At 40.8% G+C, this 15,312-nt stretch overlaps 4 protein-coding genes across 4 annotated transcripts; all 4 read left to right on the top strand.

Moving 5' to 3' along the window:
* Positions 1-1,824: 1,824 nt before the first annotated feature.
* LOC307151727 (piggyBac transposable element-derived protein 4-like) lies at positions 1,825-5,396 on the top strand. The gene is made up of 3 exons (XM_079859868.1): positions 1,825-2,347; positions 3,388-3,465; positions 3,669-5,396. The coding sequence occupies exons 1-3, from the start codon at positions 2,190-2,192 to the stop codon at positions 5,236-5,238; spliced, it is 1,806 nt and encodes a 601-aa protein (XP_079715994.1). The 5' UTR covers positions 1,825-2,189; the 3' UTR covers positions 5,239-5,396.
* A 3,659-nt stretch (positions 5,397-9,055) lies between these two features.
* On the top strand, positions 9,056-9,798 carry LOC307151732 (histone H1-like). The gene has a single exon (XM_079859873.1). The coding sequence runs from the start codon at positions 9,103-9,105 to the stop codon at positions 9,736-9,738; it is 636 nt and encodes a 211-aa protein (XP_079715999.1). The 5' UTR covers positions 9,056-9,102; the 3' UTR covers positions 9,739-9,798.
* Positions 9,799-11,201: 1,403 nt separating this feature from the next.
* Positions 11,202-11,874, top strand: LOC307151739 (histone H2A-like). The gene has a single exon (XM_079859880.1). It carries the CDS (start codon positions 11,235-11,237, stop codon positions 11,619-11,621), a length of 387 nt encoding a protein of 128 aa, XP_079716006.1. The 5' UTR covers positions 11,202-11,234; the 3' UTR covers positions 11,622-11,874.
* A 450-nt stretch (positions 11,875-12,324) lies between these two features.
* LOC307151737 (histone H3.2-like) lies at positions 12,325-12,921 on the top strand. Its single transcript, XM_079859878.1, has one exon. It carries the CDS (start codon positions 12,455-12,457, stop codon positions 12,863-12,865), a length of 411 nt encoding a protein of 136 aa, XP_079716004.1. The 5' UTR covers positions 12,325-12,454; the 3' UTR covers positions 12,866-12,921.
* Positions 12,922-15,312: the final 2,391 nt, after the last annotated feature.

Raw genomic sequence — 15,312 nt, 5'->3', positions numbered from 1 at the left:
TGGAGAAATAACAAACCGGGAGGGGTCCGGGAGATAGGGCTAAAAAAACGGGAGAAACCCGGGAAAAACGGGAGTGTTGACAGTATGACATAAACGCATTCAGAGACTTCAATTCAGTCAGTTGACCTTACAGCTGTTACTTTTTGCAAAATAAAAAGAATTATTTCTGTAAATTTCCGTCACTTATAAAATTACTTTTTTATGACTCCAAACTGAGGTTGATGTCCAAGGGTCTTGTTTAGTTCGTATATCATTGGGTAATGCTTGACTGCTTCTGTTGCTGCTTTTAAAATTAGGCAAGATGATGAAACGATGGTGAAACCTTGTGGGGGAAAAACCAAGCCACACCTTTTCCAAAATGTGAACGGGAGAGTAAGGATAATGATCCTGAAATTTGTGGGGGAGGTCTGTTTTGATGGCAATTAACTCCTTAGGAGCATTATCGCCACATGTACTGAATGACAAATTAACATTATTCATGAGTCCGAAATTTAACCTGGGATTAATGCAAAGTATTCCATCCACACATATTATATTCTAGACCTTAGACCCATGTCATATGAATTTAATTAGTGCTCTGTATAGCTGTATGTCCTGCCTTTTCCTAAAATATTCTCTTTCTAAATTCTAAGTGATTAAATAATGTATCACAATACATTTTATATTTACTACATATAGAAAGCACGCCATACAATTTCAAATACATTACACACAATGCATAAGTGCCATGTTGATTTCAATCGTATGCAGACTGCAATACTTATTTTCTATTTTCTCCATAGCAATGTTTCCTCCCTACTGTCAGTGTATATATAACACACACACATATATATATATATATATACTGTCAATACTATAACACCATTTCCCTGTGTCACTGTGTTTCTACTGTCTGAAAAAATTTGTTTTGCCTCTTTTTTTCCCATAGGTACTTTAACATCCACCTCTCTCTTGTCTAGTGTTTCTTTTCTCTCTTTTTTTTTGCTAGTTTATCAGCAACTTCATTACCAGATACCCCAACATGTGCTGGTCCCCAACAAAAATACATCACTATTCCAGCCTCTTTCAATATGTGTAATAATAAATATACTTCAATTAATAAATCTGCTTTGTCTGATTTTGCATGTATTATACTAATTAAAGCTGGAGCAGATGCGTCTGTGCTGCCCGCCTTTCTAGCCAATGAAACACCTTCAAACCATATATAGCCAATCAGAGAAAGACAATCCAGCTTTTTGAAATTAACATGAGCTTCAAATAAATATCCAGTGCAGAATCAGATCCTCTGTGAATTCAGGGAGTGAAGAGGCTGATGAAATGGCCAAAAAAGCTGTACATAGAAATAAAGTACAATTGGAAGTAATGTATGGAAGGGTTGATTGCAAATATATTTTTCAGCAAGAACTAATGAAAATATGGCAAACAGAATGGGAAAAGGGAAATAAAGGCAGACATTATTTTTCTATTCAATCAACAGTGAATCATTCCATAAATAAGGGTTTAGGAATGAGGTGTGCATTGAATTATGGGCTGGCAATGGTTGAAAAATATCCAGATGGCAGATGCATATGTGGAGAAGGAGAAACTGTGTGCCATGCTCTAATGGACTGTTTATATCATCGTGCAGAAATAAATCTCATGTACTCAGAACTGTTGTTTAGTTATTTATTAAAATCATTACTCTGTACTAAGGACTATGCGACAACAAAATTTGTCATCAACTTTTTGCACTGGACTGGACTGTAGATATAAGGATATAATCTGTTAAATCTATTAATTCTTCAAATGAACTGAGGAGGGCAGCAATACGCCATTGTAGCGTCTAGTCTGCCGCAAATATCAAAAGAAGAAGAAGATCCACTGTGAGCTGAAGATTAACATTCCCGAACCAGTGAAATCTGCCCTCAAAGAAGGCGCTCACCAAGACGGCCAACGAAATAGGGAAGAAACATCTAAAATCCAGAAATAAAGAGAGTTAAGCCAGAGAATGTCTAATAGACGGGCTCTGGTTAAGCCAAAATTACAAAGTTGAAGGGGGATTTCCTGTTCTTGTTTAGCGCCGGTCTGGCCACGCCCACCGGCAGAGCGCGTCATTCACATGGAAATGACGTAAATGTGGGAAACGCCCCCGATCAACAGGATAAAACTGGCGGCAAACTTTTGTTTGGCTTTATTGACTTTTCCTGAAGATGGCACGTCACGCACACGAGGAAGCTCTTCGGATGATCATAGACAGTGAGGAAGAATTGATTTCTTCCTCTGAGTCAGAAGATGATGAAGACGTTGATGATGAAGACCTGCATTTTGAGGATCAGTTTGAGCCAGCGCAGGACACATTTTCTGAAGAGTAAGCCGTTTATTCTTATTTTAGTTATTAGAGTCGCAGCTAGCTGTTTCAAACCAATATGGCCAGATGATATCTACCAGTTGGGGATGTTCTGAGTGAAATGTGTTGTCCTGTGGACTATTAGAACATCTAAATGTCTCACAAAACAAGTGTATACCTAACTCTAATGTGGAGAGCGAGAGAGACATTTAGCAACGGAGCTTAACCGTGTTCTCCAACATCTGCTGAGGATTAACTGTTTTGAATATTACAGAATTATTATTAAGGATAATTATTATTGTTATTAAGGATAATAATAATACTATAATATACGCTATGCAGGATTCACGAGCTGATCACCATTAAAACTAGTCATCACAGTCTGTGAAAAGGGTCCATTGCTAATTAATGGATATACAGTCGCGCGCTTTATGGCTGTTGATGGGGCATCGACACAACACGATGTCCCATCGACACGATGCCCCATTAACAGCCATAAAGCGCGCGACTGTATATCCATTAATTAGCAATGGACCCTTTTCACAGACTGTGATGACTAGTTTTAATGGTGATCAGCATCGTAAACCCTGCATAGTGTATATTTTATTATTATTAATATTGTCATTACTATTTAAATGTATGCACATTTATAACTATACATGGTAATATATCACCGTTGCATCAAATTACAAAACAGAGTGTTTCTAATACTGCGAGTGTTAGAATTGAAATAAAACCGTGAGTGACAGTGAGATTAACATCTTTCTCTCTTCGCGACTGCTGTTATTAAGCTCTCTTCACAACTTTCAAAAAGAGTAAAAGAAATGTAAACACTTTTGTGAAGTTCTATTGTTGTTTGAGCAAATTAAAAACAAAATATATATGTAATATAGTCTCTCATTCACCACATTAGAATTTTACCCAACTAGGATGATTTTCTCTTCTGAGAAACCTGGAAATGTGAAAAGGGTCTATCACTTATGCATGCACTGGTTTTCCACCTTGGACAACATAAGCTAATTGTTTACTAATATTTGTGCTTGTACCTTTTCTTTTCTTAGGAATGTGGTTCCTTCACGTGGACCTCACACAGGACACAAACATCGTTCAGTTTTCAACACGGTTGAGAATCTTAATGTGTAAGTGCACGTTTACCCCGTCATTTTACAAGTGACAGATTAATTTTGGTTACATGTACTGTGAAATAATATAAGCAAAGTATATGTGCATGGATGAATGTGTAAATAGCTTTTTAATGAGTGGGCAATATATCAGTATTAGTAACTGATAATGTTGTGATCCTTTTGTCAACATGCTCACTTTTGTTTTCTCCCCCCCACAGATGTGAGAATGACCAGATTCCTGTTTTAAAGAGAGCCAAGACACTGTCATGGAGAAAAGAGACTGATGTCGATGTGGCTCCAAAGTCTCTGAGATTCCTGCCGGCTCGGGAACCTGGGCCGCAGTCGAGTCTTGCTGACTCCCACTCTCCTATGAGTCTTTTCAAACTGTTTTTCTCAGAGAGCGCCATGTCAAATCTGTGCCACAACACAAACGCTCAGGCTGCCAGGGCACTCGCAAAGGGTCGCAAATACAGTTGGACAGATGTCAGTGTTGGCGAGCTGTACCGCTACATTGGGCTCGTTTTCTACATGGCCTCGGTGAAGATGAGCTCCATCGCTGACTACTGGCGGCAGGACAGTCTCTTCTCTGTGCCCTTTCCCGCCACAGTCATGTCTAGGGATCGATACCGCACCATATCATGGAATTTGCACATAAGTCACCCAGAGGCAGACAAGGAAAATGACAAAAAGAGGGGAACAGCTGAACATGACCAGCTCTTCAGAGTCAGACCCCTCATGGACACCATCCGTCTTGCGTGCAAAACCTTTTATCATCCCAGAAGAAATTTAGCTGTGAAGGAAAGACTGGTGGCATGCAGAGCAAATGCAGGAATGAGAAGATTCATGAAAGCCGAGCCAGCAAAGCTGGGCTTCAAGTTTTTTGTCCTGGCGGACTCGTCGAATGGATATACTGTGGACCTCTCTGTGTACACGGGCAAGAACATCTTCCCCACAGGCCGTGGGCTTTCTTATGATGCTGTGATGTCTCTTCTGGACAAGAAAGTTTTGGGCTCTGGGTACCATGTGTACATGGACGATTTCTATACAAGTCCAAAGCTCTTAACAGACTTGTTTGCTATGAAGTTTGGTGCTTGTGGAACTTACAGAGACTATAGGAAGGACTTCCCACGGAGCGCATCTAATCCATTGACCAAAAAGTCCAGCAGGGGATCCATCCGGTGGATTCGGGATGGGCCTCTTGTGTGTGTGAAGTGGATGGACAAACGAGAGGTGTCTGTTTGTTCCACCATCCATGCTGCCTATACAGGAGACCGTGTGCAACGACAAGTGAAAGCACAAGAGACACGGAGGACAAAGTCTTTGCCATGTCCTGCGCCTGTGAGCGCTTACAACCAGCACATGACAAGTGTTGACCCGTCCGACCAGCTGTTGCAGTACTACACTGCACAGCACAACACCATGAAGTGGTACAGAAAAGTCTTTCTACACTTCTTGGACGTTGCTGCCACCAACGCTTTCATATTGCACAAGGAGCTGCACGGCAACATGACGCACAAGGCGTTTATGGAAGAGCTTGTTGCAGAGCTCTGTGGTGTGTCTGAGAAAGCAGATCCAGAACAGACCAGTAATGACCATGTGCCGGTTCCAGGAGCTGAGCTGACCTCCAATGTCAGAAGAATTGCCACTGTTGGTCGCCGCATATGTGTGCATTGCAAAGCAGTGCGTGGCAAGAAGCAGCAAACACCATGGAAATGCCAAGCATGTGACGTTCATTTGTGTCTTCAGTTGAACAGGAACTGTTTCCAGGAATGGCACAACAATGATTGAGTGTCTTCAGTTGAACAGGAACTGTTTCCAGGAATGGCACAACAATGATTGAGTGTGTTCAAACCTGGGTGCACAACAATGTGCCTTCAATTACACACCCTCTTTTGTTTGAGTAAACTGTACACTATTTTTGTAAATAAACTACATTTAAAATTGTGTGTGACTTTGAGGAGAGGGTTTTTTTTTTTTTTTTTTTTTTCTCATATTAATAGATCCTTTAGGGAAGGGATCAATATTTCCTCAGTGCCAGTGGTCATAAATACTACATTCACCACCTGTCTTTCACACTGCTTTTATGAACCAGAAAATCAAAGTAGCATTATTATTGAAATACAATCTGGGTTGAATGCAGTGTAGTGAGCCATTTTCCTTAAGTTGTAAATAGCTGAAATAAGCACAAATGTTAGGGCATGTCCAACATCTTCAGGATTCGAAGAACACCTCTGATTCTATGGGATTTTAAATATTAAATGCGTGATGGGAGATTTTAGACCTCGTGAACTATTTTGAGAAATTCAGAAAGGGTAACCTCTCTATGTATTCTCTCTTAAGGAGTTTTCTTAAAAAAAAAAAAAAACCTGTCGTTGCTTTTGCCAGCATAATCCATTGAACATCTTCCCATTGTTCTGCCTCATGGGAAGGCAAAGAGGAGAACATTCCCTGCCAGTTTAAACCTGTTGAAATGCTGTCAGTCACCCAGTCTGTGTGAGAAGACAGGAAAAGGGGTGGATTTTGAAATCAAATTATTAGCCTATATAATTATAAGAAGTCACAATACTCTTAATTCAGTGCATTTTTCAGGATGTTTTTGCAGACATCTTTCAATGTTACAGGGAATGGGTTAATTGCTCAGGTAAACAGTAACAGAGTTACGCAAACTGGAAAAATGAGGAAGTACTTCATCCCCTTTATTAAGATTTCTTAAGTTGAACCACTTTTTTCAGTACTGCACTAATTGGTCTGCTTTGTAACCAGAGACCTTCCCTTTGGATGATCTTAAATGTGGTAGCTTTGCATCCATAAGGAGTTAATGTAATAGAGCCTGATTGCTGAAAGCTTTTAGTAGACCTGATTCAGAGCAGCATCTTTGATATTTAATGGGAATAAAAGCAAGCCAGGCTGTGAGGGACAGTGTATTTATGTATTTATGCTCATGGGTAGCCTAAATGGTTTCCATTCAGACCTTAACATTTAGTCTTTTACTGTTATATGTCAACAAGATTCAACAAGACATTTTCACCTGGCTATACCCAATGTTTAGATCTGTTGTGGTATTTATGCAAATTAGCACATCTGTAATTAGATCATGCACCGTTTGTCCATGTTAACAAACAATTTAAAAAAAAAACTTGTAATACATTTTTTGTTTGTCTTGATATAAGTAATCAACTCAGTAATTTTCATGGTGATATCTAAAGGTTCATTTTTTTACCCTATTCATGTGAGAAAAATAATGTATGAATAGGATATATGTGGGTATTTTTCTGAACTTTCCCCTAATGGGATTCTTCAGGGCTTTTTTTTTTCCTTACTCAGGACATATTGAGGATACAAAATCAGTTGAGTATGATTATGTTGCAATTTGTTCACCCTTTTTTCCTAAAACGCCTGGACTACATCTGTTTAGCTCGCCTCTGGCCCGCCTATATCAGATAACCCAATGTGATTGGTGCAGCTCAGATCGAGGGGCATATTTAATGAGCATCGTTTCTCGACACCAGAGTAACGCGCTGAGAAAATTCAACTGGTGCTCTCGCGAGAACTCTGGATTACCAGGGTAGCTTAACTTCAGAATTTGAATTGCTCTAATGATTGTGATTGCTCTAAACATTTCAGACTAAGTTCAACAAACATTAAATTACTTATTCATAAACTTAAAAAAAAAATAAAAAAAAATAATGTAGGTGTGATGGGGTTGAGACTATAACAGGGTTGAAGATGGTAACGGGGTTGGAGAGACAAATACAGCTTAACATATGCATAGTTGTTTTTTACTCAAATTCACTGTAAGAATTTCTATAAGCACTGCATTTCATTATGTAACCAAGAAAAACAAGAGATATAAATTGCAACTTGCAAAGTTTTATTAACCCGACTGCAGGAAAAACAACAATAACTTAGTATACATTAGAACATTATAAACTGATAAATAGGTCATCAAAATAAAACATATTACTTGTGTGCTTTTTTTATGTGTGTGTGTGTGTGTGTGTGTGTGTGTGTGTGTGTGTGTGAGAGAGCATGTGTTTGTGTGGGTTTTTTTGTGGTGTTTTTTTGCATGTGCGCGCGCTTCGTAGCAAAAAAAGTAACGGGGTTGTGATTTTTTGCTCGAAAATGGCCACTGCTCTACATGTAGTGAATAACAGGAGAGCACATGGCATGCATGGTATTAAGAAATCATGTATATTGTTGAAATCACAAAGATCGTTTTCACAAGTAAAAGAATTCTATCTTTATTTGATGTAACAGGGTTGAGTCGTTGAGCCTGACAACCACAATATCACAATTCTAAATAAGTTATAGTTATAAGAGAAGGTGGTAACTTGCCTGTGTCTACACACAATGTTGTTCAGAAGACTTCTATGATGTTACTTCCTGTTATTGATGTCCAGTGGCGTAGGTTTGATTTTGAAATTGGTGGGGACGGGGACATCATTATAAATATATTTTAAGTTTTGATCGAAATTATTGCTAAGGATATATCAGTGTCACTGGATATTGGTAGGGACACGTCCCTAGCGTCCCTACTAAATTCTACGCCCCTGTTGATGTCACATATAAGGATCTGTTCATTATTTTTATGGGGGAGAATGTGATTTTAATGAATAATCTTGAATTTACTTGGAAAACAAAAACAAAAAAACATTACCAGCAAAAAAGCACAGATAGATCTTCATGGGAATGGCAAAATGTATGGACTTTTTTCTAATTTTATTATTCATATCCCAAGTACACTTTCATAGAAGGCCATGAGGGACAAAAATAGGTGGTGTCAACTAAAAAAAAAAATATAAAGATAATATGCATGTCATTATTTTGAAAGGAGACATTTCAGTTGATACAAAAAGCTTTTAAAAATAGATTTTGGTGACCCAATATGTAAAATACACTTAAAAAGGTCAAAGGGACTCAAATCATACCAGTTTCTTGGAATGACTCATATGCACATCAGCTTATGGAAACGTGTTTAACAAGTTAAAACATTAACACTTGTGTGATCAGGCGTATACATTTATTATTGTGATTAATGTTATTATTATTATTATTATTATTATTATTATTATTACTATTATTATATGGACAGATCATCTGGCTAGACTTGAGAGTCACAGAGAGACTCAGAGTCTCCGGATGTTCGTGTGCTTCAAGCTGCCCAAAACAACATCTGTATGAAAGCCTCCTGACGCCCCTCACTGATGCTGATTTCATTAAAGTCTCTTCAGACTGTTTGCTGAATATAAAGAAAACGCGTTCAGACTTTTATTAACTTTTCCACTTAAACAATTTATCAAATTTACACGCGGCTTTCCCCCGTGCCTGATGCTCGCCTTGGATTTGATCTGATGAAGGCAAAATAAACATTTCCTCTTCTCGTATATTAGTCTCAAATGAAAGCTCAGAACCTCTGCTTGGTGTTCACTTTGTTTTGACTGTGCTAAACTATTTTACCGTTCCAGTTTTGCCTCAAATGTAAGAGAAGAAAACACACGCATGAGGAGTTCGTGGACGCGCACAGACGCCGAGCGGGCAGGTTGAGTCTATAAGGTTCTCATGTGTTATTTAAGAGCGCAGCGCTGCGCGACAGCCAGTCATTGCAGAAACCAGAGACAGCATTTGAAAGACTGTAGATCCAATCAGAGAGAAATGGCAGAAACCGCACCCGCACCCGCTGTTGCCGCCCCGGCCAAAGCGCCCAAGAAGAAGTCCGCTGCGAAAGCCAAGAAAGCAGGTCCAGGCGTCGGCGAGCTCATCGTCAAAGCTGTGTCCGCATCCAAGGAGAGGAGCGGCGTGTCTCTCGCCGCGCTGAAGAAAGCGCTCGCTGCTGGCGGCTACGATGTAGAGAAGAACAACTCCCGCGTCAAGATCGCCATCAAGAGCCTGGTGACCAAAGGCGCCCTGGTGCAGGTCAAAGGGACCGGCGCCTCGGGCTCATTCAAGCTCAACAAGCAGCAAGCCGAGACCAAGAAGAAAGCGGCTACTAAAGCGAAGAAGCCCGCGGTCAAGAAACCCGCTGCTGCCAAGAAGCCCAAGAGCGCTGCGGCAAAGAAGCCCGCCGCCAAGAAATCGCCCAAGAAACCCGCCGCTAAGAAGTCGCCCAAGAAGGCCAAGAAACCCGCCGCCTCAGCCGCTAAGAAGGCGACGAAGAGCCCCAAGAAGGCAAAGAAACCAGCAGCCGCTAAGAAAGCAGCCAAGAGTCCCAAGAAGGCAAAGACTGCTAAACCTAAGGTGGCAAAACCTAAAGCCACCAAGCCTAAAAAGGCAGCGCCCAAAAAGAAGTAAAGTTCACTGTTTGTGCCTCAACGGCTCTTTTAAGAGCCACCCACTTACTCTGAATTAGAGCAAAACTTATTTATATTGAAGTTTTCTGTTCATTTCGATACAAATGTGAAATTAATTTTCAATAGAGATGTGACTTAACCTCTTGGACTCTCATTCTAAACACCCAGTTAAAAAAAAAAAAAAACTTTATTAAACCAATATTATATAAGAAATGTATTGTAAATGGCCAAAAAAAAACAAGAGGGTTCAGACTGTTCATAAATGTCATGTTATACAACACGGTACAGACAGAATATACACACAACACTATGCTGGGGAATTGTGATAATACAATACAAACAACCCCACATCCAACAATATGGGCAGTGATAAAACTCCAATATTGCAATAGGAACATAATACTGTACAGTATCAGATAGTCAGTGTGCACAGAATATACAGTGTATAGGAATAGGAACAGTGTACAACATCCATTTTTGTACTCATTTAAATGTCATATAACTCTTCTGTTTTATTAGTCACACTCACAAATACTTGTGCAAACAGTGCACAATAATAGAGACAGAGCGTATTTAGGCCACGCCCACACCCGGGTGGAAAACAATCAAAACGTCTCCATTGACTTTGCATTGCGAGAGGCTGCCTCCTTGTCATTTCTTGCTTCTAACAAAAGACAGAAAAATGCCTAAAAGCTGCTGTGTGACAAGGTGTACAGCAAACAAGCTAGAAAACCCAGAAATACGTTTTTATTAGCTCTCGACCACAAAAAAACGAGTGTTTAGGACATACAAGTGGATACAGGCAGTTGAGACAGAGCGTCACGTGTCTCATTACTCTGAGAACTAACGTACGCCCGCTGGAGGAGACCATAATCGGCAACACAGGATAGTTTATCTTACAGAAATATAATATATAAAACTGACATTTGGATATTTGACTCACCAGTGACCAAATGTTTAACTTGCTGCACACGTAGTGTATTTTTAGTGCATACTGAGTGTCAGGATCCCACAATTTACCCATTCGTTCCAGCCTGTATCCACTTTTATGTCCTCAAACGCTCGTTTTTTGTGGTCGACAGCTTATGAAAACTTATTTCTGGGTTTCTTAGCTTGTTTGCTGTACACCTTGTCACATAGCAGCTTTTAGGCATTATTCTGTCTTTTGTTAGAAGCAAGAAATGACAAGGAGGCAGCCTCTCGCAATGCAAAGTCAATGGAGACCGTTGGACCCCTCCTCCTCCTCCTCCTCCTCCTCCTCCTCCTCCTCCTCCTCCTCCTCCTCCCCTCCTATGGGCGTGGTCTTCAGATTATGACGCGTTGCGAAAAAAAAAAGATAGAAAGGGGAGAGAAGTTCAGTGATTGGTTTAAATCTTTACAGACTCTAAGCCAATCGGCGACTGGCACTCTCGTTTAAAGCCAGTGAGTGGAGGCATACGGATTTTATTCTGTTATTTACTTTTGACTGTAAAGTTTGTTATAACTAATTTAAAAACAATGAGTGGAAGAGGCAAAACCGGTGGTAAAGCCAGAGCGAAGGCTAAGACTCGCTCCTCTAGAGCGGGACTGCAGTTCCCCGTTGGCCGTGTTCACAGGCTTCTCCGCAAAGGAAACTACGGCGAGCGCGTCGGTGCCGGAGCTCCTGTTTATCTGGCGGCGGTGCTCGAGTATCTGACCGCTGAGATCCTGGAGCTGGCTGGCAACGCCGCTCGAGACAACAAGAAGACCCGCATCATCCCCCGTCACCTGCAGCTGGCGGTGCGCAACGACGAGGAGCTCAACAAACTTCTGGGCCGAGTGACCATCGCTCAGGGCGGCGTGCTGCCCAACATCCAGGCCGTGCTGCTGCCCAAGAAGACCGAGAAACCCTCCAAATCTAAATAAATGACTTATCAAGTTCGTATTCTATAGATCAAAAGGCTCTTTTAAGAGCCACCCATTTTATCTGACAGAGAGTGTTTTTTTCTTTTTAATATTTATAAACCGCATAAAGGCGTTTGGTTAAGAGAAAAAAATAACCCATCAAACCAGAGTAAAATATATGATTGTTTCATTGACGATTATAGTATTCTTACAGTCGTAGGTGTGCGTGTTTGTCATAAGCACATGATGATCCCCTAATAATGTTTGTTTGTTACCCAACCCATCTCCCTTTATATTAAAATATAGTTGGTCTACCAAGCTCTTATAGTCTATTGAATACTTTAATAAATTGTTCAAAATAAAAAGCAACATACATATCGACTTCATGGTAAAAGAAATTGGTAAATATCACTCAGTTTCTTTGATCCCCTATTTTACGGGGCGGATGGAAACCCTAGTGTGTCTCGCTGCAGTGTTTTTACACAGACTGTAATGTGATCTTCTAATCCGAGATCTACAATCATTGGGAATTAATGGGAGAATTTCAGAACAATTTAATACAACATTGTGAGTATAAAGACCAGGGAGGTGTTATATATACACTGTTTGATGTATATGAAGTATTCAACAGAAGAAAAGCAGCTCGAGCGGGAAACCTTCCACTTGTTTGAAAAAGAGGAAACGCGCAGTCATTGGCTGGCACTCATGCGCAGACGTCACGTATTAGCCAATCACAAGGTCTGCATCCTCGCGACACTATGAGCTCGTGGCGGTACAATGCTTTAAAAGCGGGTGTATAACGAATAGCAGCATTCCCTTCCAGCGCAAGCAGGACAAAGAGAAAGACCGCAGCAATGGCAAGAACCAAGCAGACCGCTCGTAAATCTACCGGTGGTAAAGCCCCGAGGAAGCAGCTCGCTACTAAAGCCGCCCGTAAGAGCGCTCCGGCCACCGGCGGCGTCAAGAAGCCTCACCGTTACCGGCCCGGGACCGTGGCTCTGCGGGAGATCCGCCGCTATCAGAAGTCCACCGAGCTGCTGATCCGCAAACTGCCCTTCCAGCGGCTGGTGAGAGAAATCGCTCAGGACTTCAAGACGGACCTGCGCTTCCAGAGCTCCGCTGTCATGGCCCTGCAGGAGTCCAGCGAGGCTTATTTGGTTGGTCTGTTCGAGGACACCAACCTGTGCGCCATCCACGCCAAGAGGGTCACCATCATGCCCAAAGATATTCAGCTGGCCCGCCGCATCCGCGGAGAGCGCGCTTAAACCCGCGTCTGCGTCAACCCACAACGGCTCTTTTAAGAGCCACCAAAACTGCACTGAACGAGATCATTTCCAGTTAAACTCCTATATAGAAAGTTGCGTTCACGCAATACATTAATACTCTCTGGGTCACCGTTCTCTAAATCATCAGTTACCATTAATATAAGTCTAATTCTATTACAAACTACTTCGACATAAGGAAATGTTCTATGTTCTTTTTATTTTTCTTCAATACTGTGATGTCAGTTGTACAGGGTGCGAATCACACAAATAAACTGCGCACTCAGATTCCAATGTTGTGGATAGTTTCAACGGAGCTAGAAATCTATCTTCATATTTACAGGTAAAGCTTCGTTTCATCTTCACACAGTTTCCCCAAACAAGACTACAGTGGTTGTTTTTTCCAACTCTTTTCTTCCAGATACTCCCTAAAAGTGGCATGGTCTGTTTTGAAACTTTTAGCGCAAGTTCAATGCCAACTTTAGAGATTATTCTTATACAGGTGCAAGTTCAGCTAAAGGTAGACATACAGTTTAAACCACTGAGGCCTGAAATCATTTATATTCTGCAAATATATCTGAATTGTCTAATACAAAATGTACTATTCTGTACTACTAGATTAGCACATTTCATTAGCATTCAGTATCTCTGTATATTATATGATGATATTATAACATCCTCTTCATCAAATGAAATAAATCTTATAAACGAAAGAATTCGGACAGGCCTCGTTAGATTATGGTTTGGGTTAAACCACATTGTTTTGTGCTGGAACTATGTTGAGGGAGGGGCGTTTTGCGCCCTGTGACGCGGTCTTGGTTTCTATCAGGTCCTGTAAGTAAATATAAAAAGCCTCCTTTCACCGCTAAACGTACATTTTTTTGTCATCATTTGATTGGAGTACGTGAAATATGAAACATGCTTGCAGTTGTCTGACATTATCCTGAGTGTCTTCATTTACCATAGCCTACAGAGACACAAACACACAGATCAGTCTTCACATCCCTTCAAGAATGCGTAGAAAGTCATGAATGTTCGAATTAATAATTTTGCTGTTCAACTTTATTTTTGATGAGTTTGGCTCTCTGAGCGAATTGCAGAGTGGACAGTGTCTCTCCAAAGCACCTGGAACCCGGATGAACGTGATGTATGTCTTTGCATTTCCGCCCAGAGAGTCCAGACAAAATGAACAGCAGTCAGGCACGATTCACTCATCTGCATTCATTCAGAGTAACGTTCTCAAAGCACCCTCACCCTGAGCAGGAAGGTCAGTTTCGAGTCTCTACAACAAATATGACGTTTTTTTCCCATTGGAGACATCCATCAGGGCCATGATCACCTGACCGAGACACATCAGTGACCGGTTTATGCAGTGTTGAAGCCAGGTGTTTCTGGAGAACGTGATCCGCGATGCCGTCACCTACACCGAGCACGCCAAGAGAAAGACCGTCACCGCCATGGATGTTGTGTACGCGCTGAAGAGACAGGGACGCACCCTGTACGGCTTCGGCGGATAAACGCCTGAAACCAGGACAAACTACTCAAACTCAACGGCTCTTTTAAGAGCCACACACACTTTCAGTTAAAGAGTCTTGCCACATCAGTGTTAATGTACGGCTTCGGGGGATAAACGCCTGAAACCAGGAGCAACTATCTTACTCTAACGGCTCTTTTAAGAGCCACACACATTTTTAAAAGGAGTATGTTTTAAGTTGTTTATTCTGTCAACTATTAATTAGTAACCACAAGGCAGGACTTGCATAGAGTATGGAGATTTGATTTTAGTAATTACGGAACTTGTGTTTCCAGACTATTGCTCCTGTTTAGTTTTCTACAATATAGAATTAAGAGTTTCTAAGAACCTAAACGAGCAGGGTGTTCTCGTGTCACACGTTTAGTGATTGTCAAAAACGACTGAATTCATGCCGCATTTTTTCATTGCACTAAAAGTGACTCTTTTGAACTTCGCTAAAATAATATGATACTTAAATGTCACTCAAACCAGCAACATATCTCATCTAAATCGGATTGTAATTTGTTTTTGGTGACTGAAACATTAAACCACATTTATTGTATCAAACTGATGTGTCAGAGGTGTATACAGGTAACAGTTATATGTTATAAAGTATGCAAGTTTCTCCTCATCATGCAAGCACCTGTTATTACTTCGAGAAAACTGATGGAAGAAAAAATAAAATTAAGTATTTACAGGTGACTATAAGCTGAATAATGCTATATGAATCAGTTGTGTTAAATTATGGTCTGAAAATCTACAGAGAGGTTTGGAAAATTGAGTCTGGAAAAGTGGAATTTTGAAATGTAAAGTAGGAATCCTGCTCCGAGGTCCATTTTACTCTTAGGTTAAACTGGTTCTAACACATAAAAGGGGTTCTTGCCAAAATCCGGGACTCAAACTGAATCCCGAGGGACTTTATTTGTGTAGTTTAATG

Source organism: Squalius cephalus (assembly GCF_949319135.1).
Source record: "Squalius cephalus genome assembly, chromosome: 23".
In the NCBI taxonomy this organism is placed as follows: Eukaryota; Metazoa; Chordata; class Actinopteri; order Cypriniformes; family Leuciscidae; genus Squalius; species Squalius cephalus.
The sequence above is the reverse complement of the archived record's forward strand: the minus strand, read 5'-3'. Positions and strand labels throughout refer to the sequence as shown.

Excerpts from the sequence above, each read along its gene's own strand:
- LOC307151727 (XM_079859868.1), top strand. The coding sequence starts at position 2,190 with ATGGCACGTCACGCACACGAGGAAGCTCTTCGGATGATCATAGACAGT. Across the intron at positions 2,348-3,387 it reads CAGGACACATTTTCTGAAGA|GAATGTGGTTCCTTCACGTG; the intron begins GTAAGCCGTTTA and ends TTCTTTTCTTAG. Across the intron at positions 3,466-3,668 it reads ACGGTTGAGAATCTTAATGT|ATGTGAGAATGACCAGATTC; the intron begins GTAAGTGCACGT and ends TCCCCCCCACAG.
- LOC307151732 (XM_079859873.1), top strand. The coding sequence starts at position 9,103 with ATGGCAGAAACCGCACCCGCACCCGCTGTTGCCGCCCCGGCCAAAGCG.
- LOC307151739 (XM_079859880.1), top strand. The coding sequence starts at position 11,235 with ATGAGTGGAAGAGGCAAAACCGGTGGTAAAGCCAGAGCGAAGGCTAAG.
- LOC307151737 (XM_079859878.1), top strand. The coding sequence starts at position 12,455 with ATGGCAAGAACCAAGCAGACCGCTCGTAAATCTACCGGTGGTAAAGCC.